This window comes from Sorex fumeus, unplaced genomic scaffold, assembly GCF_029834395.1.
Source record: "Sorex fumeus unplaced genomic scaffold, SorFum_2.1 ptg000122l, whole genome shotgun sequence".
Lineage (NCBI taxonomy): Eukaryota > Metazoa > Chordata > Mammalia > Eulipotyphla > Soricidae > Sorex > Sorex fumeus.
Window position 1 is genome coordinate 20,258,768 of NW_026606179.1, and position 26,258 is coordinate 20,285,025.

General features: G+C 41.3%; 1 protein-coding gene, 1 non-coding gene and 1 pseudogene across 3 annotated transcripts; 2 read left to right on the forward strand and 1 right to left on the reverse strand.

Annotated features, from left to right (window-relative positions):
* Window positions 1-202: 202 nt before the first annotated feature.
* Window positions 203-18,734, forward strand: LOC130043971 (zinc finger protein 345). 2 transcript variants are annotated; one of them, XM_056136513.1, is made up of 4 exons: window positions 203-295; window positions 1,153-1,216; window positions 9,169-9,241; window positions 17,160-18,734. In XM_056136513.1, the coding sequence occupies exon 4, from the start codon at window positions 17,229-17,231 to the stop codon at window positions 18,660-18,662; it is 1,434 nt and encodes a 477-aa protein (XP_055992488.1). In that variant the 5' UTR covers window positions 203-295; window positions 1,153-1,216; window positions 9,169-9,241; window positions 17,160-17,228; the 3' UTR covers window positions 18,663-18,734. The 2 variants fall into 2 exon arrangements, with proteins under 2 accessions (XP_055992488.1, XP_055992489.1); XM_056136514.1 differs by lacking the exons at window positions 1,153-1,216; window positions 9,169-9,241 and having other exon boundaries at window positions 223-295.
* LOC130043998 (lysophospholipase-like protein 1) lies at window positions 8,364-9,268 on the reverse strand (annotated as a pseudogene).
* A 4,646-nt stretch (window positions 18,735-23,380) lies between the features above and the next one.
* Window positions 23,381-23,487, forward strand: LOC130044644 (U6 spliceosomal RNA). The gene has a single exon (XR_008795479.1). It is a non-coding gene; the product is annotated as a U6 spliceosomal RNA (small nuclear RNA).
* The last annotated feature ends 2,771 nt before the right edge of the window (window positions 23,488-26,258 follow it).

The window sequence follows — 26,258 nt, forward strand, 5'->3', positions numbered from 1 at the left end:
AAAGTTTGGTCCAGGACTCCGGTGCACGGCTCAGCTGTAAGACACCGGTTTGGGGGCTCGCGGGGGCTTCGGTGTCGCGGGACTGTCGGGACCCGGCGAGTACCTGGCGGCGGCTGTCCGGACTACACCTCCCAGAGGCCTCTCGGCCCACGGCCCCTCCCGCGAGAACCTCCTAAAATGGGCGTGGTCAGCTCGCTGGCTGGGACAAACGGCCTCTGAGCTCAGCGGGAGAAGGCTGGGTTCGACTGATCAGGACCTGAGCGCAACCCGGCTAAGAAGATCCGAGCAGCTCTAGGTGAGGCGTGTGGGGCCGGGTGTCCCAGTTTGGGGGCCGAGGGGCTGGTCCCTGAGATCTGGCTTGCACGGGGGTCTGTAGGGGAGTCGGTTGAGAGCGCGAGGTGAGGTGAGGCGTCGGGGACTGATTGTGACGGCATCTCTGCGGGATGGAACACGGAGCTCGGGCGGGGGTTTGGGGAGGGGTTGGCGGCGCGTTGTGCTCGGGATCCGGCTTTAATTGTGCGACTTGGAGCCTGGGATGCCCTGACCTGAGTCATTGTAACTGTGTGCCCTCGGTGTGTGTGGGGAGTTTCGACGACTATCTGTGAACAGTGACTGTGGAATGCCGTAGCTGAAAGGTTCTGTCTTGCTTCCCAGTCGGGGGTGTGTTAATTGTGATGCGGGTGTTGAGTACCTGTGAATTTGTTGTTGGTCTCCGTGACCTGTGGCACAGGGACCGCCGGGGCTTTGGGCGCGGAGGTCGGCGTCGGTGTCTGTCTGTCTGTCTCGGGGCTGTGCGTGATCCTTTGGCCGCAGGCAGCTCTAGTTGCTTTACCGCTTTGCGCGTCTGCGTCTCGCGGATTTGCGTTGTGCCAGTCCGTTTCTGCAGGTGCGGGGCGCCTTTGTGTATGCCTTTGTCATCCCAGGCTGTGTGCTCGCGGGACAATCTGAGCTCAGGAACCAGATTCTGCCCGAAACTGCCTTGATCCCGCATCCCTCTGTGATGTTGGGAGGGAGCAGGACGTCCTGAGCTTGTCTCTCCCGCATTTGTAGCTGGTGGGGATCTGTAAGTGGGCATCGCTAGGTCTGTAGGGGGTAAGTTGGCCTGGGCTCCCAGAAAGCCTGGCATTTCCTGACTCCTCTCTCCTTTCCCAGGTGCCCAGAGGCCTCTAGAGTGGAATAAGGAATGGCTAGTGAACATCCACAAGACAACTGCAAGGTAGCTTGACCTTTCCCTTTATTTCTTGAAATCTCTATTCCTCCCCTCCACACACACACACCCCAGAACCCGATGGTCTTTTTTTTTTTTCCAATTCTTGATGACTTGATCTTTAAAAGTTCTCCTTTGAGAAAATGTGGTTAGTGTCAGACCACAAACCTCACACATTCACCTGATTTCTTACCAACTTGTAAAACTGGTTGAATATTTCTTGCACAGTTTTATGAAACAGCAGCATTCTTTTGTAATTTGAAAGTAGAACAGAATTATTTTAAATTAAAGTGAAAGAGTACCCAATGAAGAAAATGTGATTTCTCAGTTACAACCAATGCTAGGTGGGTTGGAGAAACAGTGGGGAAGGTGTATGGGCTGTATGGGCTACCTTATGTGTAGCCCATACAGGTTTGATCCCTGGTATTCCATATATTCCTGAATACTACCAGGAGTTATTTCTGAGTACATAGCCAGGAGTAACCCCTGAGCATCACTGGGTGAGGCCCCAAAACCAAACCAGTGTTGGAGTGATAGCTCAGTGGGATGAGGGCATACTTTGCATGGGAAAAACCTGGATCTGATTCATAGCACTACTTGGTCTTCTGAGCAGTGTTAGAGAGATACTTCTGAGTAGTGAACTGGGAGTAACCCCTGGAGTACCCCTGAGTGTGGCCCCAAAACTAAAATAAGTAAATATTAAACCAATTCAACATTAGCCTCTAATCTGTTCTTGCTGAATCCACATTCTTTTTTTTTTTTTTTTTGCTTTTGGCTTTTTGGGTATCCCATATAGTCCTGGGAACACAGCATTCTCCTCTAACCAGGGTAAGCCATGTGCAAAGCAAATTACCCTACCTGCTGTACCTCTGGTCCTTATTTTGGCAAATTTTAGCTGGATTTTTTTCTCTAATTGATAGGTATGTGTATTTATACTTGTGTGAGGTTTTTTTTTTGTTGGTTTTTTGTTTGGGGCCATACCTGGAGATGTTCAGTAGGTTACTCTTGGCTCTGCACTCAGAAATTACTCCTGGTGGTGCATGGATACCTACAAGGCAAAGGCCCTACCCTCTGAACTATGGCTCTAACCCCTCTGTGTATTTGTTGTCTGTGGTATGTGTGACAGATTTTTTTCTTTTCTCCATTTTCACCCTGTAGTTCCTGTTAATAAACTATTCTGAACTTTTCCCCATTAATTACCATTTAAGATATTTCTAGGGTCAGAGCGATAGTACAGCAGGTTGGGTGCTTGTCTTGTATGAGGCCCACCTGGGTTAGATGCTCTGGCACCCCATATGGTCCCCTGAGCACTGCCAGGAGTAATTCCTGACTGCAGAGCCAGGAGTAGCCCCTAAGCATCCCCCCTCCCCCCCAAAATTCTGCTACCCTGAAATAGTGAAGATTTTCTTGTGTTGTCGTCTCTGGGATTTGGCTCTAACATTTAGGTTATTATGATACTTGGAATTTATTTCTGTAGAACCGGAATTCAGTTAGTTTTTTTCCCCATGTGCATATTCAGTTGTTTCCAGTGTCTTAACAAAAAGTTTCTTTTATACACCAATCTGCAGTGCTAATTTAGTAAGGTACCAAGTGACTGTGTATGCCACGTACATGACAGTGTATATTTCTGTATTCTCTTGTGTTGTTCTGGGTGTTTGTAGCATAATACTCTCTTAGTTACTATAACTTTAGAATATTGGCAGCAAATCTTCTTACCTTTTTTGTTTTGTTTTTTGGGTCACACCCAGTGATGCTCAGGGGTTACTCCAGGCTCTGCACTCAGAAATTACTCCTGGCGGTGTGTGGGAAACCATATTGGATGCCAGGGATTGAACCGAGGCCGACCACGTGCAAGGCAAATGCCCTACCCACTGTACTATTGCTCTGGCCCCTCTTCTTACCTTTTTGTTCCTCAGGAGTGTCTAGGCTTTTTTCATTCTTTTGATTTTTCCATATACATTTTTGGTTGTTGTTTTTTGCTCAGGGCTTGCTTATTTCTGCCTCTGTACTTAAGGATCCTGGTAAGGGTCGAGAGACCATATGTATTATACTAAATTTCTAGTGCATTATACTAAAATCATGTTAGTTTTGGTATATGAAAGGCTTATTGGTGCATTTCAAGGATTCTTTAAACTCTGTACAGTATTTTCTTTCCTATTTTGTTTTTTGGGATATCCAGATGTGTTTTGGGGTGACTTCCTGTTTGAGTGCTGGAGGTCGTTTCCTGTTCGTGCTCTACTGGATTCAGGGCTCCCAATGCAAAGCATCTAATAAAGTATATTATATAAACACAAGGTATATATTAAAAATGAATGATAGGAAAGGCCTTGGAAGAAAGCTCAAGTGGTAGAGCCCATGGGTGAGCAGGTATGAGACCCAAATTTTGATTCCTGGTGTCCCCTGTGGGCTTCTGCCATAGTACTCAGGACTACTCCTGATTCAGCACTCTAGAGTTGCTCCTAGAGGTGTTCCAGGAATCGCACAGTGCTGGGGACCAAATTCAGGCTTCTAGTATGCAACCCATGTGCTTACCCCTTGAACTGTCTCTCTGTCTTTAAGGTTGTTATTTATTTATCTGTTTATTTTTTTCTTTGGCATTTGGGCCACACCCAGCAGTGCTCAGGGCTTATTTCTGACTCTGTACTCAGGAATCACTCCTTGCAGAGTCAGGGACCATATGGGGTGCTGGATAGTGAACCTGGGCCGGCCATGAGCAAGGCAAACTACCTACCCACTGTACTATCACTCAGACCCCTAAACTTGTTATTTGTGGCTTGGTTACTTAATATCTCTCTCTGTATATATACATACGTATATGTATGTATTTATGTGTGTATATATGTGTGTATTTTGTATATATAGAATCTCTATATATTTATTAATATTTTTTCCATATCCGCTATAGTCAAGGCTGATTCTTGGCTCTATGCTCAGGGATCAGGAGACCATATAGGGCACTGGGGATAGAATTAAGGTTGGCTGCATGCAAGACAAGCGCTCAGAGACCACCAGAACTGAACCAACATTGTGGGGCCTGTGCAGTCCCACTTAAGCCTTTTCTCTGGCTTTGGATTTCTTTGTATTGACTCCTTCAGTGTGGTTTTGCTAGTCATTTGAAATATATATGGGTCCATTTGCTTCTTCTGGTATTTTGATTTTTTTTTAATTCCTTCATCTTTGTTGACTTGATGATACAGGTACATCAAAAAATTACATAGTTTATGGGCTGGAGAGATAGCACAGCGGGTAGGGCGTTTGCCTTGCATGCAGCCAACCCGGGTTCGATTCCCAGCATCCCATATGGTCCCCTGAGCACCATCAGGAGTAACTCCTGAGTGCAGAGCCAGGAGTAACCCCTGTGCATCACCGGGTGTGACCCAAAAAGCAAAAAAAAAAAAAATTACATAGCTTGAAAGATAACTTTAAGTGAAAGGTACAATAGAAGAGCAGCGCTGCTCAAACAGCCTTGATATGGTAAGGTTCAGGCTGTGAATTGTGACTACTTCGTGAAAATGTTTAAACCTAATCCTGATAAGTTTGAACAGGCTCACTATTTGTATAGTTAGAGCCTTTATTTATTTGGGGGAGGGTGGGTGTTAGCCACACCTACTGATGCTTAGGGGTTACTCCTGGTTCTCTGCTCCAGAATTATTCCTTGTGGTGCTCGGTGGACCATATTGGATGCAGGGGATTGAACCTGGATTGGCCGTGTGCAAGGCAAATGCCCTACCAACTGGTCTCTTGCTCCTGTGTAGCTAGAGCCTGTAGACAGATGCTTTATGTTACAGTGAAGCTGGTGGGCTAGCCAGTCTGACTGGTATCTTTATGTGAAGAGGAAATTTGAACATAGAGCTAGACAACAGGGATATACATGTAGAGAGGAAAACCCCTGTGAGGATATAGCAAGAAAGTGAATAGCTGCAGGCCAAACTCTCTGTCTGAAACCTCAGAATAAACTGAATCTTCTGGCAGCATCTATGTTTTGAACTTCTAACCTTTTAAAAAATTTCTGTTATTTATACCACTCATTCTGTGGTATTTTGCTATGGCACCTCCTGGCCAGTAACAGCAAGTAAATTATTTCTTTCTAGCTTATACTCTCTACCTGTCCCCTTGGAACATGCTAAGAAACTGAATAGTTTGGGTGGGTCTTGAGCATGAGCAAGTCAAGATACTCCTGGTAATGTAATTCTTGGGTTTTAGTCAGGGAAAGCTAGTCTCATGGATAATGGTTTGCAAGTTCCTTTCATTGACAAGAGATTTTTGGTTTCATCTGGGTCCAACCAGAAGCCCAGTTCCTTATTTAAAGACCCTTCCCCCCCCCCTAAGAATTAATGTTCTGTCTCTCTCTCTCTCTCTCACTCTCTCTTTTTCTATTTCATTTTGTTTTGGGGTCACACCCAGCCATACTCAAGGATTGCTCCTAGCAGTGCTCTTGGGACCATTTAGGGTGCCAGTGATTGAACCTGGGTCAACTGCATACAAAGCAAGTGCACTGTACTCTCTCCAGTCCCTCAGTACTCTAATTTTTACATCAAAAACACACTTAGATTGGATTAAACTGTTATGTCAGCAACTTGCAAAATTGGGCAGATGGGGGTTTGGTTTTCACTAATATCAGCCCTTTGATTTCAAGGAAAGGGAAATTCTTTTAGGATTTTATGGAAGCTCTCTGGTTCTTCAAACTTATGACTTAAAGTGAAATGAACAAACCCATCTGCCTGAATTTTCTGTATGCTCAAATGGACTCTGATATCACAACTCACTGTAGTTGTTGTAAGGCATTGTTACTGCCAAGTTGGTCAGATGAAACAACTTCTGAGCTCCCAGGCAGAGTTCGGAGGTTTAAGGCACAATGGGTTTGTATTGCTTCATAGTCAACCCCATCTTTACTTATTGTGATGTCACTACATGCCATGGATTTTTAACATTCCAAGTTACCACTGACAACAGCATTTGCACGATAGTTAAGCTCAAAGGGATAGTAAGTATTTGAAAAAGATTCTAACAGCAGTTTAACAATAAGGGATGGCTTAAAGCAAGACTAAAGGCATAGCCAAAATAATCCCCAAACCTGTCTTTACTGGCTGTTCTCCTGGCGCTTCTGCTGGCACGGATTTTGTTGCAGTTAAATAAAAGACAAAAAGCACATAATGATTGGAACTGGGAAAATTCAGTATTAAGGATTATCAACTATAGAAGAACTGGTGTACTGAAAGATTGACTGTTAAGCGAAGTGTTGGGAGCTAGTACAATGGTTGGGCCGAATGAACGTATTTGACTCCCAGAACTACATGGTCTCCTAAGCATCTGGGTGCAGCCTGGAGGTCTGTCCCCCAAGCATGGCCAGTGTAGCCCTGGTAACCCTGGCACTGCAGGACTCCAGCCACACAGCTACAATCCTAAAACATTAAAAGTAGCAGAAATGCAGTAGTATTCCTAAAGGCAGATAGAAACATGCAAGAAGGAGGTGCTCGCAGGCCTCAGATTCAGGTTGTACACGGCTTTTTGATGAAAGGGATAGTTGCTAAGATTTAGGGTTGGAAGTAAGACAAGGCACGTCCCAAAAAAATAGCCTTTGTCACCTTTTATAGCCTAGAGGCCTTGTTCTTTGTTTTATTTTGGTTGGAGTTACATACTGTGGTGTTTAGTACTTACTCCTGCTCTCTGTTAACTAATCACTGCTGGCACAGTGCAGAGAACCATATTTGGTGCTAGAAATTGTAAACCAGGGGTCAGCTACATGACAGGCAAGTGCCTTACTTTCTGTACTATCTCTCTGACCCTATAATTGCCTCATTCTTTTTTGTGTTGGGGCCACACTTGGCAGTGCTCAGGGCTTACTTCTAGCTCTGTGCTCAGGGATCACTCCTGCTAGGGTTTGGAGGACCATTTGGGGTCCCAGGGATTGAACCTCGGTCAGCTAAGTGCAAGCAAGCTCCATACCTATTGCACTGTATCTCCATAAGTAGCCATTCATGTGCAAAATCACATAAGTAGAGAATGAATGAAATTTTATTTCCAAGGTTCTTCACTTCTTGCCTTTCAGGTGGCTTACATGGCCCTATCCCCAGTACCACAGATGGTCCTCCCGAACTACTAGGAGTGAGCAAAGATCCCTGAGCACAGAGCCAGGCATAAAAACTGAGCAATGCCAGGTGTGGCATAAAAAACAAAGAACATCTTTCACATGGGAGAATTATCTTATGAGACACTAGGGTATTCTCTTGTCAAGGCCCTCAAAAAACTTGCAATTTTGATTATAATGGCTAAATTCATGTGTCAATCTGAGAAATTTATATCTTTCCAGAATTCTTTTAATAAGAATTTATATATTTTCATTTATCTCTAGGGATTAAGCGCAGTTTTTAAAAATTCTATTCAAATAGACATTTTTGTGTACTTTACGTTGATGCTATTTTTAATGAATCTCATAATTTTGTAGTTGAAATGTAGAGATACTTTTGACTTTTGTTTTTTGATTTATTTTTGAGAGTTTTGTGAAATCTCATAACAATTTGTTAGATTATTGGGATTTTCTTGTAAGCAGTCAAAAGATCTGCAGTCATTAATTTTATTACTTTTTCTCCAGGAACTCTATATTTCACTTGCTACCTTTAAAAAAATTTATTTTTTTAAATTTTGGGTGATACCCTGTGATGCTTATGGCTTACTCCTGGTTCTGCACTCAGGGATCATTCTGGTGGTGCTCCAGGGACATGAGTGGTGCCAGGGATTGAATACCCATTGGCTGCATGCAAGGCTAGCGCCCTACCTGCTTACTCTCTCTCCAGTCCCTAAAGATGTTTATCCTTTTTATTTTTGGGTCACACCTGGTGATGCTCAGGGGTTACTCCTGGCTCTGCGCTCAGAAATTACTCCAGGCAGTGCTTGGGGGGACCATATAGGATGCCGGGAATTAATCCCTGGTCGGCTGAGTGCAAGGCGTTCTAATGAGCAACCTTGAATTAGTTGAATAAAACCAACCTATGTTTTCTTTTGTTACTTAGGTCTGGTTTATGAATTTTCCCCTTATTTTTGTATGTCCTGAAATTTTTATTATTACTATCAAATTATAATCTGATCTAGCAGTAAAGACCACTTTCCACAAAGACATTACACATTTATCAACCAATTCTAATTCATTCTTCTTGGTTTACACTTCTCCTGGCAGCTTCGTAAGAATCTAGGACTTCAGTTTTTCTCTTTCATCTCTGTTCAGCTCAGGGTAAGCCCCTGGAAAGCTATGAAACTTGGTGCTCACCCCCAGAGATTTTAATGTTGAGTTTGTCTCTTCTCCCCATGAATGAAGCACTAGCTTATTTGCAGTACTATGATACTGAAACAATTCAGGAAGAGAATAAGAAGAATTCAATAGTCCAATAATTCTGTCCTCTGAAGATACTGGTAAGTAGCAGGTGCTTTATTAAAAGAAAAACTAGAAAGAGCAGAGACTCCTGCCACATCTTGATTGCTTCATGGGCTAGATACATTTCCATACACTCCTCAGTGAAAATCCTCCTACTAATTATCCTGCTCTTCTTGATGCCACTTTTTAATTCCTCATCAATCAAATTTGTAAACACCTGGCACAGTCCATCAATGGATTCAAGGTGCTCAGGGCAGTGGGTAGTAGGTATTTTCAACCTGTCTAATTATACATAGGAGATACCCTCATTCATAGGTGTGTAAGGTCTGGGAGGTACTGTTGATAAATAATATTTTTTTTGCGTTTTGGGTCACACCTAGCCATGCACAGGGGTTACTCCTGACTCTGCACTCAGGAATCACTCCTGGTGCTGCTCAGGGGACCATATGGGAGGCTGGGATTTGAACCCGGATTGGACGCTTGAAAGGCAAACGTCCTACCTTCTGTGCTATCACTCTAGCCCCCCAATAAATAATTTTGATGTGTTGAAATGTTAAAACCTGCTAGATCTGTCTTCTCATTCCTTGTCCAGAATCACTTGAGTCGTGCAGGAAGATGAGTGAGGCGCCGTGTCTGCCAGACAGGATCATCCAGCAGTGCCGCAGGTGCGTGGAAGCTGACACAGCTGCCATAGCTGCCATTGGTTCCCTATGTCCTTTCTCCCCAGTTTTTATATTGCTATTCATTACTTTGAAATTTCTCTCCTATTAGCCTAAAGTTATTTCTCATATAGCCGTTTTCCTCTTTGGTGTCATGGCTATACTAGTTTAATCAGATAAAGTAAAAAGATTTCATTTTTCTTTATTATCGTTTATTTTTGTTTGTTTTTGGGTCAGACCCAGTGGTGCTTAGAGCCTAATTTTGGTTCTGTGCTCAGGGCACTCCTGGCAAGCTTAGGGACCATAATGGGTGTCGAAGATTGAACCTGGATTGGCTGTGTGCCAGGAGATGCCCTACCTCCTGTATTATCACCCCTGCCTAGACTCTGCTTTTCAAACTAGAAGTTTTAGAATTGGGCAGATAGCTTTAAGAGCCAGTGTGTGGGGGCTGGAGCGATAGCACGGTGGGTAGGGCATTTGCCTTGCATGAAGCCAACTTGGGTTCGATGCCCAGCATCCCATATGATCCCCCGAGCACCGCCAGGAGTAATTCCTGAGCGCATGAACCAGGAGTAACCCCTGTGCATCGCTGGGTGTGACCCAGAAAACAAACAAACAAACAAAAGAGCCAGTGTGTGTACTGTTAGCACCTGAATAGGTGGGAAGTGGTGGGAAGCAACTTCCCAAGCTATGCATCAGTAGTTGTCCTCAAACACTGCCAGGTGGTATCTAAAAATTAAGCTAAGAACAAATGGACATTTTACATATATTTGTGTATTTAGGATATATAAAATATAGTTTTGGTTAAGTAGTAAAACCACCGGATAGTCTGCACAAACTTCCCTGACGAGTGATCATTAAATTGATGTGTATAAAAATCATCCTTTTGCTATAATAAAAAGTTGTTTTGCCAACATTTTAGGGTACCCCAGAACTTTTAATAATTTTAAACTTTAGGTAAATGTAATAATATGTTTTTGTTCATTTCTGTTTAATATATTTTATGTGTGTGCTTTTGGGCCACACCTAGCTGTGTTCAGAGGCTATTTCTGACTCTCCTCTGATCTCTTCTAGTTTTTGAGACCATATATGGTTTTAGGGTTTAAACTTGAGTCAGCTGTGTGCAAAGTAAACACCTTACCCATTATATGATCTCTTTGCATTATTATTCTTTTTGATTAATGTAAAATAATTTTGATATATTTTATATATTACCAATTCTATACTCTTTTAGAGTGCTTAGTCTTTATTTCTCAGATTATATACATTCTTATTTCTTGGTCTAAGAAAACTCTAAATATCTACATCAGCTTTGGGAGACTGAGAGAGAATATAGTGGGTAAGATGCTTACTTACCTTGTACGCACAGCTGACCTAGTTCAATCCCTGGTACCCCATACAGTCCCTGGAGCTCTGCCAGGAGTGATTCATGAGCACAGAGCCAGGAGTAAGTCACTGGGCCACATTGTTAGTATGGCCCAAAAAACAAAACCGAAATTTGTTTTTTGATAAAAGTGGCATGCAAGGATGGGTAAATGAGTTAAATATTTGATTTTTAGTATATCTGAAAAGAACTTTTCAGTGACCATATTGATTCTTTGAGGGGTCATGGAATTATACATTGAAAATATTTACCTTCTGGTTCACAATAGACAAAATGCCAACCCAAGTGCCCTAGAACAGATGACTGGTTAAAGAAACTTTGGTACATCTACACAATGGAATACTATGCAGCTGTCAGGAGAGATGAAGTCATGAACTTTGCTTATAAATGGATAGACATGGAGAGTATCATGCTAAGTGAAATAAGTCAGAAAGAGAGGGACAGACATAGAAGGACTACACTCATTTGTGGAGTATAAAACAACATAACATGAGGCTGACACCTAAGGATAGTAGATACACGGGACAGATTAGATTTCTCCATAGCTGGAACCCTGCCTCATGAGCAAAAGGGAGAAGGCAGCTGGAATAGAGAAGGGATCACTAAGAAAATGATGGCTGGAGGAATTGGTCGAGATGGGAGTTGTGTGCAGAATGTAGATAAAGGACCAAACATGATAACCTCTCAGTGTTTCTATTACAAACCATAATGCCCCAAAGTAGAGAGAGATTATGGGGAATAACGTCTGCCATGGAGGCAGGGGAGGGTGGGAAAGGGGGGGTATACTGGGGATATTGGTTTTGGGGAATGTGCACTGGTGGAGGGATGGGTGTTTGATCATTGTGTGATTGTAACCCAAATATGAAAGCTTGTAACTATCTCACGGTGATTCAATAAAATTAAAAAATATATATATTTACCTTCTGAATTTAGTAATTATTACTTCTCGCTTAGAATTTTAATGAGAACTCCAAAACAATTTCATTCTTTATCCTTATTTAATTTTAATTTTTTTGGGGGGGGCTTTTGGGTGACACTCTGCAATGATCAGGGTTGTTCTTGGTTCTGCACTCAGGGATTACTCCTGGTGGGGCTCAGGTGTGTCTGGGATTAAACTCAGGTTGACTTCGTGCAAGGCAAGTGCTCTGCCCTTTCTTTGTCTTTTAATTTATGCTTTCCTTTTTCTCTTTGGAGTAATCGTAGAGCTTTTTCGCTTTATCAGTGTCTTAGAATCTAATAAAATATATTTTGGTTTGAATAATTTTTATTCTTAATTCTAGGTATCAAATATGTGCATTATGTTAGAGATTCATGTCCTTCAGTTCTAGAAATTTTTCTTAAATAGTGTAAGGTGAGGGGCTGGAGCTATAACAAAGCGAGTAGGGCATTTGCCTCGCATGTGGCCGACCTGGGTTCGATTCCCAGCATCTCATATGGTCCCCTGAGCACCGCCAGGAGTAATTCCTGAGTGCATGAGCCAGGAGTAACCCCTGTGCATCTCCGGGTGTGACCCAAAAAGCAAATATATATATATATACAGATATATATGTATATATACATATATATTTTGCTGGAGCAATAGCACAGCGGGTAGGGCGTTCACCTTACAAGCGGCCAACATGGCCGACCCGAGTTCGATTCCTCCGCCCCTCTCGGAGAGCCCGGCAAGCTACCGAGAGTATTCGATATGCCAGACACAGTAACAACTTAAGTCTCCAATGGAGACGTTACTGGGCCCGCTCGAGCAAATCGACGATCAACGGGAGGGCCTTTACCTTTACCTTATATATATATTAAGGTGAAAAATTTCCAACAGAGCTGGACTGATAGTACAGCGAATATGGCACTTGTCTTGCATGTGGCCCATGGGGGTTGAGTCTCCAACATCTAATTTATTGTTTCCGGAGTCTCGCCAGGAGTGATCCCTGAGCACAGAGCCAGAAGTAAGTTCTGAGAATTGCTGGTGTGACCCAGAAGCAAAACAAAAGAAAATTAAAAAAAAAAGACAAATTTCTTACATTAAGAAAAATTTGAGACTATGTATACAGTACAACAGGTCAGGGGTCAGGTGCTTGCCTTGCATGCAACTGAGTGGGCTTACCTGAGCACCACATTATGGTCCCTAGAGTGTTGCCAGGAATGATACTTGAGCATAGATCCAGGAGTAAGGCCAAAACAAAGAACAAGGAGTAAACCCTGAACATCACTGGGTGTGACCCAAATGTGAAACAAACAAAAAAATAATGAGAGAGAAAAAATTGAAACAATATTCTAGTGAATCCTATATAGCCATCACCTACAGTTGTTAACATGTTAACGTTTGCCACATTTACTTTATCTACCTGCATAAGCATATTTCCCCCTGAATCACTTGAGAATATGTTGGAGACATCTGATTATTTTACTCTTTTTTTAAATTTTTTAAAAAACTTTATTTATTTGTTTTGGCTTTTTTGGGGTATACCCAGCAATGCACAGGAGTTACTCCTGGTTCATACACTCAGGAATCACTCCTGGCAGTGCTCGGGGGACTATATGGGATGCTGGGAATCGAACCTGGGTCGGCCGTGTGCAAGGCAAACGCCTGACCCGCTGTGCTATTGCTCCAGCCCCTGATTATTTTACTCTTAATACTTGTAGCATTAAGTAAGGTAAAGGTAAAGGCCCTCCCGTTGATCGTCGATTTGCTCGAGCGGGCCCAGTAACGTCTCCATTGGAGACTTTTGTTGTTACTGTGTCTGGCATATCGAATACTCTCGGTAGCTTGCCGGGCTCTCCGAGAGGGGCGGAGGAATCGAACTTGGGTCGGCCATGTTGGCCGCGTGTAAGGCGAACGCACTACTAGTATTAAGTTTAAATCCCTGGCTTTGTAGAGCTCTTGAGGCTCTACACTGCCAGGGATTATCTGAGGAAATGGGGCATGGGATGGGTGCTTCAGTGTTGCATCCAGCAATGCTCAGGGCACTGTGGTACCAGGGACTGACCCTCAGACAGTTGCATGCAGGACCTTCGCCTTAACTATATCTGGCTCCTAAGATCACTGTCTTACAGAATGTCCTACAGTTGGCTTTTGCTGATGCCTTTCTCATGGAAATAGGAAGCTTTGATTTGGTTTTAAATTGTTAAACATTGCTGGCAAAGTATACTAAGTGACATACATGGCAAGTCACCTACTTGTGATGCAAAGTTTCTCAAGATTAGACAGGCAAGTACCAAATCTTTTCAAGATAAAGGTATATTTTCCCAGTTACCCATGGAGTGACATTATGAGATTTAAGTAAATAATCTGTTTTCCTTAGCTTTCTGCCTTTAAAACCTGCTGAGAGGTGCTGAATTAATAGTATAGAGATCAGGGTGTTTGCCTTGAACATGGCCACTGGGTTTGAGCTCTGGCACACTAGATGGTACCATGAGCCCTTCAGGAATGATTTCTGAGTGCAGAGCCAAGAGTAAACTCTGAGCACCACAGGGAGTAGCCCAGTCCCTTTTATTCCCTTTCTCTCTTCTCTTTTTGAATCCCTGTGATGCTCTTACTCCTCTTACCACTGATTCATTAAACTTTTCTTCATATGGTGCCCTGAGCACCTCCAGGAGTAATTCCTGAGTGCAGAGCCAGGAATAACCTCTGAGTATCACCAGGTATGACCCAAAACGCTAAAACAAACCACACAAAAACCAACAAAACAAAACCTGCTGATAATCCTTGCTTGAATTATTAGATTGTTGGTTTCAAAATGGCACTTTTCAGATTTCTTACTGCTCTTAGCACCTTGCCCAACTCTTGGCAGATGGCTGAGTATGCTTCAAAAATTACTGTCATTTCTGGGAGATAGTATAGTGAGGGGTTAGCGCATAGGGCTAGCATGTGTCTGACCTGAGTTTATTCCCAGTGCTATATGATCCCCAAGCATTATTAAGTGCAACCCTTGACCCTCAGCACCACTGGGGGTGGCTGGATCCCTGGCACTGCTCTGGGTAGTATCATATCTTTGGTCTTTTCTTGCACAGAGCTACTGACCAGGTTGAGCATGGTCTCGTTCTCTGAGCACTGGTGGGGAGTACACTCACCAAAATGATTTCATCTAATAAGTTATTTAACTTACTAGGATATCCAGTTTGCTTTTCTATTTTCCATATCTACATTTCACTTTTTAATCCTTCTAATGGTTTTTATTCACATTTCATATTTTCTAGGTATTTACATATTTGTTTTATGTTATCATATTCTCATACTATGTGAAATAGTTTCTCTTATCCTTCAGAGATGAATTGCTTTTTAAAGCTACTGTTATTTACTGATGGTTTTTTTCTGTGTAGTCATTCTAAGTTCCTTTGGGCTTTTAGAAAATATCTGTTATAGGGCTGGAGCAGTAGTTCAGTGGGTAGGATGTTTGCTTTGCATGTGGCTGACCCAGGTTCGATTCCCAGCATTTTAAATGGTACCCTGAGCACTGCCAGGAGTAATTCCTGAGTGCAGAGCCAGGAATAACTCCTGAGCATCTCCAGGTGTGACCCAAAAAAGCCAAAAAAATAAAAAAAAGTTATAGGCTTTCCTAAAATACTTGATATTTCCTTACTTCTATTTAGAGTATTCTAAGAAACAGGTTTAACATTTTTTTCCTTCTTTTTTTGGGGGGGGGATTGGGTCACACTTGGCTATGCTTTGGGCTTACCCCCAGCTTTGAAGCCAGGAATTACTCCTGGCGGTTCTCAGGGGACTATATGGGATGCTAGGGATTGATTCCAGGTTGACCATGTGCAAGACAAGCAATTTACCATTATATTCTCTCGAGCCCTTTATCTAACAAAAAGCAGAGTTTCCAAGGACAAGGAGAACGCATATGATCCACTTGTCTAAACTGAAAGTGTAGAGAAATTGCTAGAGAACTTTTGGTTTTATTTTACTTTGAAAGCTATGATTTTCCATATATTTTAAAAATAGAATTTTGAGTTTATAGCTTAGCTTAACATCTCCACATGTATGTAATATTCACCTCACCCACCACCAGATTGCCAGGGTGACAGGCCTATCACTACCTATACCCTTAAACACCCTTATATGCCTCTTATAACCTCCATAGTTTTCACAGTCTAGAAGTTAGATATTTTTTGGTCAATGTATTTCCTTTAGTTATTCATATCCCAAAAATGAGTGAAACAATCTGATATATGTTTCTCATTTCCTTATTTATTTTGCTGGAGTTTGATCCAAAGAGCACAGTTTCATCTTTATTAATGGCAGAGTAGAATTCTGCTCATTCTGTTCTTCTTTATCCATCTTTCAGTGGGTATTTAGTGTTTACATGTTTTGGCTATTGTGAATAAATATGAACATAGAAATGCAGTTTTCTCATACAGTTAGTGCATTCATGCCCCTTGAGTAAATTGCTGGATCGTATAGCATTTCTATTTCAGATTTTTAAAAGGATCTCCATTACTGTTTATCATAGGCATCTACTTATTTGTTTGTTTATTTATGTATTTGTCACACCTGACTTTACTCAGGACTTATTCCTGTCTCTACACTCACTGGGCCATATATGATGCTTGGGGATCAAACCTAGGCTGACTGCATGCAAAGCAAGTGCCCTACTCGCTCTATTATCCCTCTGGCCCTCATAGGTACCAATTTACATTCCCACCCAGAGTTTAGCAGAATATCCTTTTCTCCACATGGTTTTCAATATTTGTTGCTTCTAATCTTTTAATACAGGGTATTCTCATCCGAGTGGCAAAACTACTAAAGCATGTACTCTGCGATTTTCCTGAGACCATAAAGACTGTAATGTAAATATTACAGTCCCTCCCTCCATTCCTTCTTGTGATAAAAACTGAACTCAGGGCTCATATATGCAAATTATGCACTCTACCACCGAGTTCATAACCCTTTAAGAGGAGAATTCAGCTAAAATACTTTACTCTTTGGAATTTGCTCAAGAATTCTAATTGATGTCTTTAGATAAGGTTCTTTAGTGGTCTGTCATAGCATATGTCTTACAAAATAACCAATGTTGTTCCTTTAAATGAATGCATTACATTACAGAATACAATAAATACAATAAATAAGTACAATACATTACAGAATTAGTAATTAGAGCCGGGGTTCAGAAAAACTCATCTACCTTTACCCATGTGTTCTGTCATTAGTATTATATTACCTCCTATCTTCACTCCTGACTTTAAAATTATTTTCTCAATTGCTCTCTAGTCTTTACTCAGTGTTTAATCTCATTACCATCTTATGTAATCATTTCTCTTTGGCAAATGACCGCTAAAGAATTCTCTTTGTTTTTCATTCCAGATTTTTTTAGTAGTTAATCTTTTATCGATTGACTGCTACATTACTCTTTTCCTAAATACCTCCATTATTGAACAGTTGACTTCAATTTTTACCATCTTTATCTGTTCCCCAGTTATATAAGAACTGTATAAATCACTCACTTATTATGTTCTAATTAAATCTTTCATATTATGAATAATAGCTCCACTTCTTCACGAACATTAAAAAAAGTGAATATTTGCTTTTATATTTTCTTTCAGACAATGAATCCAGGTTAAGCCCAAGAAATTATTTCTGAAAAAGGATTTATATGGAATAGAATCATCCTCATGAGAGATATGGAAAGAATTATAAAAAACAGCATTGAATGTTCAAGTTTCAGAGGTGACTGGGAATATAAAAGCCAGTTTGAGAGAAAGCAGAAAACTCAGGAAGGACATTTCAGTCAAATGATATTTACTCCTAAAGACATGCCCACTTTCAATATCCAGCATCAGAGAATTCATGCTAATGAGAAACTCCTTGAGTGTAAGGAATGTGGGAAGGATTTTAGTTTTGTATCAGTACTTATTCGACATCAGCGAATTCATACTGGTGAGAAACCTTATGAGTGTAAAGAATGTGGCAAGGCCTTTGGTAGTGGTGCGAACCTTGCTTACCATCAAAGAATTCATACTGGTGAGAAACCTTATGAATGTCATGAATGTGGGAAAGCCTTTGGTAGTGGTTCAAATCTTACCCACCATCAAAGAATTCATACTGGTGAGAAGCCTTATGAATGTAAGGAATGTGGGAAAGCATTTAGTTTTGGGTCAGGCCTTATTCGTCATCAGATAATTCACAGTGGTGAAAAGCCTTATGAGTGTAAGGAATGTGGGAAGTCTTTTAGTTTTGAATCTGCCCTTACTAGGCATCACAGAATTCATACAGGTGAAAAACCTTATGAATGTAAGGATTGTGGGAAAACTTTTGGCAGTGGTTCCAACCTTACTCAACATCAGCGAATTCATACTGGTGAGAAACCGTATGAATGTAAAGCATGTGGAATGGCCTTTAGTAGTGGTTCTGCCCTTACTCGACATCAGAGAATTCACACTGGTGAGAAGCCCTATGTGTGTAATGAATGTGGAAAGGCTTTTAGTTTTGGATCAGCCCTTACTCGACATCAACGAATTCACACTGGTGAGAAACCTTATGTATGTAAGGAATGTGGAAAGGCTTTTAATAGTGGCTCAGATCTCACTCAGCATCAAAGAATTCACACTGGTGAGAAACCCTATGAATGTAAGGAATGTGAAAAAGCCTTTAGAAGTGGTTCAAAACTTATACAGCATCAAAGAACGCATACTGGTGAGAAACCCTATGAGTGTAAGGAATGTGGGAAGGCCTTTAGTAGTGCTTCAGACCTTTCTCAACATCAAAGAATTCATACTGGTGAGAAACCCTATGAATGCAAGGAATGTGGAAAGGCATTTGGTAGTGGCTCAAAACTTATTCAACACCAGCTAATTCACACTGGTGAAAAGCCCTATGATTGTAAAGAATGTGGAAAGTCCTTTAATAGTGGCTCAGCTCTCAATCGACACCAGAGAATACATACACGTGAAAAAGGCTTTAATTATAAGGAATGTGGTAATATATTTGGGAAGGGATCAGAATTGCAACAATATAAGAAAAATCACATCAGAATCTCTGAATTGGAAACTCTAGATTGGGATGATGGAAATGAAGAACTTCAACATAGGAAAATTCATACTAGTTAGAGCCTACAAATGTAATTAAGGTATAAATAGTATACTTTGCCACCTCATTATTTACAGACTATATAAGGGAAAACTCTCAAAAAACTAAATATTTGTACATCTTTATCAACATTCCTTTGTTCTTTTGGAAAATTATTACTGTGAACATAAAAATTAAAAACCTTTGGGACTGGCGAGATAGTACAGTGGGTAAGATGCTTGCCTTGGGAGGTGGCATGTTGTACAGCGACAGCAAGCAGGAAGGTCCTTGTTTAGCCACAGGTGTCCAAACAGACGCCTAGGCGAAAGGGGACCCTGGTGGGTCTAGAAGATTGCCGGAAGTAGGATTCATAACTATGCCTCGGAATCTGTGCCAATGTAGGACCTCTCCCCTGACATGTACGCCATCAGTGTGGGGCATGTCTTCAGGGTGACAGCTGCTCAGTGGCTGCCAGTTAATTTCCCCTTTCATAGTGCATTGGGCCATATTTTAGTTTCCTGTACTGGTCTTAGAAGGGCAGCCTGGCTACCCCAACAACATTAGGTCAATAGTCTACTAGCCTACTCCAATCAAAATACCCCTAAAACTCAGCAAGATAACAGTGTGCACAAGAATTTCTGCAAACCCAATCTAAAAAAATATGTCACCCAAATCAGCACTAGAGGCCCTACATAAGCCACACAAAAGCACCAAAGAGTAAGGTAATATCCTTGAAAGGGAAAGAGGAGATCAGTATTGACTAAGATTGTCCAGAGCCCCCCCGCAGCAGTGAAAGGGGGGACACTGATAGTGAACTGGGGTAATCCACCTCCATACTACTGCAGCATCATGGGGAAACAGCACATTTTCCCACCATGAGGTATGGATGAAGAAAAGAGCCCTAAAACCCCAACAGGGAATACTGACATACATAATCTCTCTGATAAAGAATTTAGAGATGAAATGGTGAGGATGTTTAATGAGCTCAAAGAAAACAGTGGAATGGATAGCCAATACATTACAGTAGAATATAAAAGAAACAGTGGAGCGGTCTACAGGAATAAATAAGAGCAGAAATAAGAAAACTACAAACAAAAGTATCACTAATAAAAAATTCAGTAGATGAAATTAATAATTCAGTGGATGCCCTCAACAGTAGAATGACAATAGCTGAAGAAAGAATCAGTAAGTTTGAAGATGAGCTGCAGAAAGCACACAGGCAACAATGGAAGATGGAAAAAAGACAAAATAGTACAAGGGTGAGGAAGAAATGTATGTGATGAATTCAAAATGAACAACATAAGAATCATTGGGGTACCAGAAGAATAGGGAAGCAACCCCAATCAGGTAGTAATAGTTAAAGACATCATTGCTGAGAAGTTCCCTGAGCTGGAGAATGCAAGCATCCAGATTAAGAAGTCCAGTGAGTACCAGCTTCAAGACATATCCTAATCAGAATGATCAATACCATAGGTAGAGACACAGTACTGTGAGCAGCAAGGTCAAAGACAGAAATCATGCTAAGGAGGATCCCTTAGATTTACAGGAGACTTCTCAGATAAAACCATCTGGGCGTGAAGACAGTGGTGGGATATAGTGGGAAAAATGAATGCCTCACCAAGAATACTTTGTCCAGCAACACTCGCTCAGACTTGAGGGAATGATACAGTACTTTGCAGATAAACAACAGCTCAGGAATTTCATAGACTCAAAACCAACCTTAAAAAAAGGACTGAGGGGGCTACTCTAAGACAAGACAAACCACACAAAGCAAACTTTTAGAGAAAGATGGCACTAAATCCCATATGGACAATAATGTCTTTCAATGTTGATAATCTAAACATGCCAATAAAGAGGCACTGGCAAAATGGATTAAAAAACTGAATCAAACATTCTGATACCTATAAGAAAGAAACATATCTGAATAGTCAGAGCAAACACACTCAAAGTCAAAGGATGCAAACCAATGGGGTCAGCAGAATATTGAAAACAATTGCTAGTAAAACTTCAAGAAGGACATTGATAGCAACACAATAATAGTTGGAGATTTCAGCATCGCCTTATCACCTCTTGATAGATCAACAAGATTAAGACTCAGCAAGGAAGTTCTGGCCCTGAAGGAAGAAATGGGAGAGGGCTAGTAGATATAGGACTTTTCATCCCCCAAGTTCTGGATACACTTTATTCTCCAGTACACATGGAACATTTTCCAAGAGAGACCATATGCTGGGCCACAAAACATACCTCAATAAAATCAGGAAGATAAGCATTGTATCAGCTATATTTTCAGACCATGATGTGCTGAAAATATAAGTTAATTGCAGAAATAGAGAATCAAATCAAACATGTGGAAATTAAACAGATAATTGCTGAATAACCAGTGGGTTAGAAAGGAAATCAAAGAAAAAAAATCAAGATTCCTGGAAACAAATGAGAATGAATACACAAGCTACTAGAACTTGTGGGCCACAGGTAAAGCAGTATTAAAAGGAAAGTTCTGTAAGCATTTTATCAGGAAGGAAGAAAGGGTTTCACATAAATAGCTTGACTTCACAGCTTAAGATCGTAGAAAATGACTAACAAAAGGACCCAAACCAGGCAAGAGGAAATAAATAATAAAACTTAGAGGAGAAATCAACAAGCTAGAATTAAAAAAAAATCCCAAAGATCAATGAAACCAAGAGCTGTTTCTCTGAAAAAATAAACAAGATCAATAAACCACTAGCAAGACTCAGAGAAAAAAACCCTAATAAACCGAATCAGAAATGAAAAGTGGGACATCACAACAGAAAACACAGAAATTCAAAAGATCATCAGAGATTACTTTGAGAAGCTGTACACTATGAAACAAGACAACTTAGAAGAAATGAATAAATTTCTGTATTCCTATAACCTCCCAAGGCTGAGCCAAGAATATTTGGAATACTTCAATAGACCTATCACAAGAAAAGTGAAATGGTAATCAGAAGTCTTCCCAAAAGCAGAAGCCCAGATCCAGAAGGATTTACTAGTGAATTCTTCCAAACCTTTAAGAAGAACCTATTGCCAACCCTTTTCAAGCATTTCCAGGAAAATGAAGAAATAGAAACACCTCCAAACAGTTTCTATGACACGCACATCCCATATCAAAGTCAGACAGAGACACCATGAAAAAACAAAACTATAGGACAATATCCCCGATGAATACAGATACAAAGATTCTCAACAAAATACTAGCAAATAGAGTCCAGTGACAACTCATCAAAAAGATCACACACCATGATCAAGTAGGATTCATCATAGAAAAGGGAGCAGGATGACAATGATAGCTGGAAATGATCATGCTGGACAAGTACTGAGTGTTAAAAGTAGGTAAAGGGATATACCGGATAACCTTTCACTATCTGTACTGAAAACCACAATGCCCTGAAAGAAAGAGAAAATGAAGGAGAAGAAAAATGCCTGCCATAGAGAAGGGAGGTAATGGAAGGGAAACTGGGGACACTGGTACTGGGAAATATACACTGACTGGAGGGATGGGTGTTGGAACACTGTATGACCGAAACCAAATTATGAACAGCTTGGTAAAGATCTATCTCACAGTGACTCAATAGTTAAATCTTGAAAAGAAAAAGAGTTAGATGCTTTAAAAAAGATGTTTATTTTATGTGGCTTATTCAGGTTCAAACTAACTGTCCCTGAAGCACTACTAGAATGATTCCTGAGTGTAGAGCTAGGAGTAATCCCTGAGCATTGCCAGGTATGACGTCAAAAACAATTGAAAACCTTTTCATATAATTTTTGCCCTTGAGCATCAAAAATTCACTTGGGGTCCTAACCCTGTTAATTTTTTATGTTTTCAGTTTACCTGAATTATACAGAATAACTGATTTGTGTCAAAATTATTTAGACTAAATTTGCCCTTTCCCACTCTCCCATTCTCCTAACATTTATTGAATATTTTTTATATTTTTGCCTGTTTTGTGGTAAATTATATTTTTATACAATATAAAGCTTGGAATGTTTTTTTTAATTTGCTTATGTTAATTTCTCTGTCTTACTCTGTTGTTACTGTTAAGTAATGTTACTTTTAAATATGTAATGTCTTGTGAATCTGTACCTTTGTTCTGGTAGATTTTCTATTTTGTAATGTTTGTGTTTTTGGAAAATAACTGCCCTCTATAAAAATGTAGATATGGACCAAAAACAAGATAGTTATCTGAATTGTTAGCAATCACTGTCAAACTGTGAGAACAAGCCATTTAAGATCATATACATTAGTTGGAGTGAGATTATGCTACTCTATAGTCAGCTTTAATATTCTTTGTAAATACTTTGTTACTCTTTTATTAAACATAGAAAAATTTGATATTATAAGGAGTGACTTTGAAGGTTTCCTTTTTCCTGTGTGATTGATTTGTCATTCATTTCAGAGATAATATCTCAGGATTTCTTTTGCTTGCAAAAGACTTGTACACTATAGATAAAGCTGGGCTTGCCTTTGACCAGTATCCTTGATCTCAAACATTAAACAATGAGTCTCTCAGTTCCATTAATATACACATATAAAACATATATAGTAAAATAGGCATAGTTTGCCATGCCCCTGGCCTGACTCCACTGTCTGAGGATGGACCTGTGGTATGTGGTTTTGTGACTGAAATCTCCAGACTTTCTCGGGGTTGGGATGGGCTACCTGCTCCCACCTCCCTGTTCATCTGGAATCTTTGGCAGTCACATCCATACTCCAAAACTGCTTCTCAGTTAAAAAGCTACTCCAGTGCTTGCTTTGACAGCACATATACTAAAATTGGAACGATACAGAGAAGATTAGCATGTACCCTGCGCAAGGAAGACATGCAAGTTCGTGAAGCGTTCCATAATTTTAAGATGAAGTCATGAAATTTACATACAAGTGGTACTAAATGGAAAGTATCATGTTAAGTGAAATGAGTCAGAAAGAGAGAGATAGACATAGAAAGATTGCATTCATCTGGGGAACAAAGTAACAAAATAGGAGACTAACACCCAAGAGTGGCCGAGATTCATAACAGGAGATTTGCTCCATGGCTTGGAGGCCAGCCACACATGCTAGGAGAAAAGGAAGCTCAGATAAGAGAAGGGAGCACCAAATAAAGGGTGTTGGAAGGATCCTCCCAGGATGGGAGAAACATGCTGAAAGTAAGACTATAGACCAAACATGATTGCCACTCAATGCCTCTTTTGCAAACCACAACACCCAGAAGGGGAGAGAGAACAAAAGGGAATGCCCTGCCACAGAGGCAAGGTGGAATGGGGGAGATGGGAAGTGGGAGGGATACTGGGAGCCGTGGTGGTGGAAAATGTGCACTGGTGGAGGGATGGGTATTTGATCATTTTATAATTAAAACCCAAGCAAAAAAGTTTGTAAGTCTACAACTGTACCTCATGGTGTTTCACTAATAAAAATTAAATAATGAAAAAAAGCTACTCCAGCCTTACTATCCCTATAAAAATACTGAATGCCCCCTACACAATTACCTTATAGTACCTGTATTGCAAACCATAGTGTGCAAAAGGAAAAGGGGAGAGAGAGAGAATAAAAAGGAAAGTGTCTCCCATAGAGGGAGGCTGTGGGTGGGAGGTGAAGTGTTAAAGGATTGTGGTAGGGAACCGGGACTTTGGTGGAAATGTACACTGTTGGAGGGATGGGTGCTGAATAATTTATGACTGAAATCCAATTATGAACAGCTCTGTAATGGTCTATTTCATATATACTCAGAATTTTTTTTAAAAAAGTAATGAGTTCGTGCTTGAGCTGGAGCGATAGCACAGCAGGTAGAGCGTTTGCCTTACAAGTGGCCAACATGGCCAACCCAAGTTTGATTCCTCCACCTCTCTTGGAGAGCCCGACAAGCTACTGAGAGTATCTCGCCTGCATGGTAAAGCCTGGCAAGCTCCCCGTGGTGTATTTGACATGCCAAACACAGTAACGTCACAATGGAGACGTTACTGGGCCCGCTCAAGCAAACCGATGAAAAACGGGAGGACAGTGACAGTGACAGTGAGTTCATGCCTGCTTCAGTCCGTAGCGGTAGGGCAATTGCCTTGCATGCAACCGACCCAGGTTTGATTTCTCCATCCCTCTTGGAGAGACCGGCAAGCTACTGAGAGTATCCTGCCCATATGGCTGAGCCTGGCAAATTCCCCGTGGCATATTTGATATGCCAAAAACAGTAACACCAAGTCTCACAATGGAGACTTTACTGGTGCCCGCTTGAGCAAATCCATGAACAACAGGAGGACAGTGCTACAGTGCTACTCCTACATTAAAAAAAATGACAGGCATAGTGTCATTCAGAACAGTGTTTCTCAACATTTTTCTCACCATGGCTTAATTCCAACCTTGTTTCCTACCTTTACCTCCCATACCAGTCTTACTAGTTGGCCCCCTAATATGGTGCCCAGAGCCCTATTATTGTATACTTTTTTTTTGTCATTCCTGGTTATGCTCAGGGCTTACTCCTGGCTCTGCACTCAAGAATCACTGGGCAGGTTTGGGGTTCCATATAGTATGTCAAGAAAAAAAACACAGATAGGCTGTGCTGTATGCAAGGCAAATGCCCTACCTGTTGTACTATCTCTCTGTCCCCAGTACAGTTAGGTAATTCCTTGTAAGGATAACAAAAAAAAAAATGCTAGCCCTGCCTCCTGAAAGAGCCCAGTGTTGTGGTGAACTAGCCAAAAATCAACTCCTTCACAGGGAAAGAGTGGTAAGTGCCCAGTTCCAGCAGATATGCAAGATGCAGGAGAGACTGAGGTAGGTCTTTGGTGATTTTGTCTTGGAGACCAAGAAAGAGGGAAGGAAATTTGACTCCAGTTGACTTGATTTACTTGTGCCAAGTATTTAGGAGTAGCTGTGGGCAAAGGGGGGGCAGTTGGTGGATGTGACCCCTGCCTACTGGAAGATGGAGGATCTGGGTGGAGGATGCTCAGCCCCAATCCCAGCAGGCTTGGAGATCTCAGCCCCGGGACCCGTATGCCTGTGTTCCTCTGCCGGTTTCTTCATGCATGTGGAGAGTGGTCTCAGCATGGCTGTGGCTGGTTCTGGAGGTCTTCGGCTGCTGAGGCTCTGCTTGGGGCGGAGAGGGAAACTCAACCCGCCCCCCTCCAAGGGGCCCCAGCGAGGACAGCCAGGCGCAGGGTAATCCCATCAACGGCCAAGACCCAGCGACTATAAAACCCAGCTCCCAGAAGAGAACAGCGCAGAGTCCCCTGCCCCCGTGCCTTGCTGTTTTCAGATATATATTATATATATATATATATTTCAGATATATAAAACAAAGCTTACATCACCCAAACTTTAACAACAAGTTAGTGATATCCTATAGAATGTCTTAATGGTCCCTGCCAAAAGAGAACACTCTTCACACTGTTTCCTATATGAACACTTTTTTGTAAGCATGTTCAGCAGTTCTTAATAACAGACAATACAAAATATATTCTTTCATTTGTGTTTTGGGACAGGGATTGAGGTTTGGGATGGGAACATCCCAAATTTGGTGGTGGGAAGGTGTAATGGTGGTGAGATTGGTGTGGGATTGGTGGTGGAAGTATTAGATGTAATCAAATATTGTGAACTAACATGAAATAAAAAAAGAAAACCCTCAAACCATCAA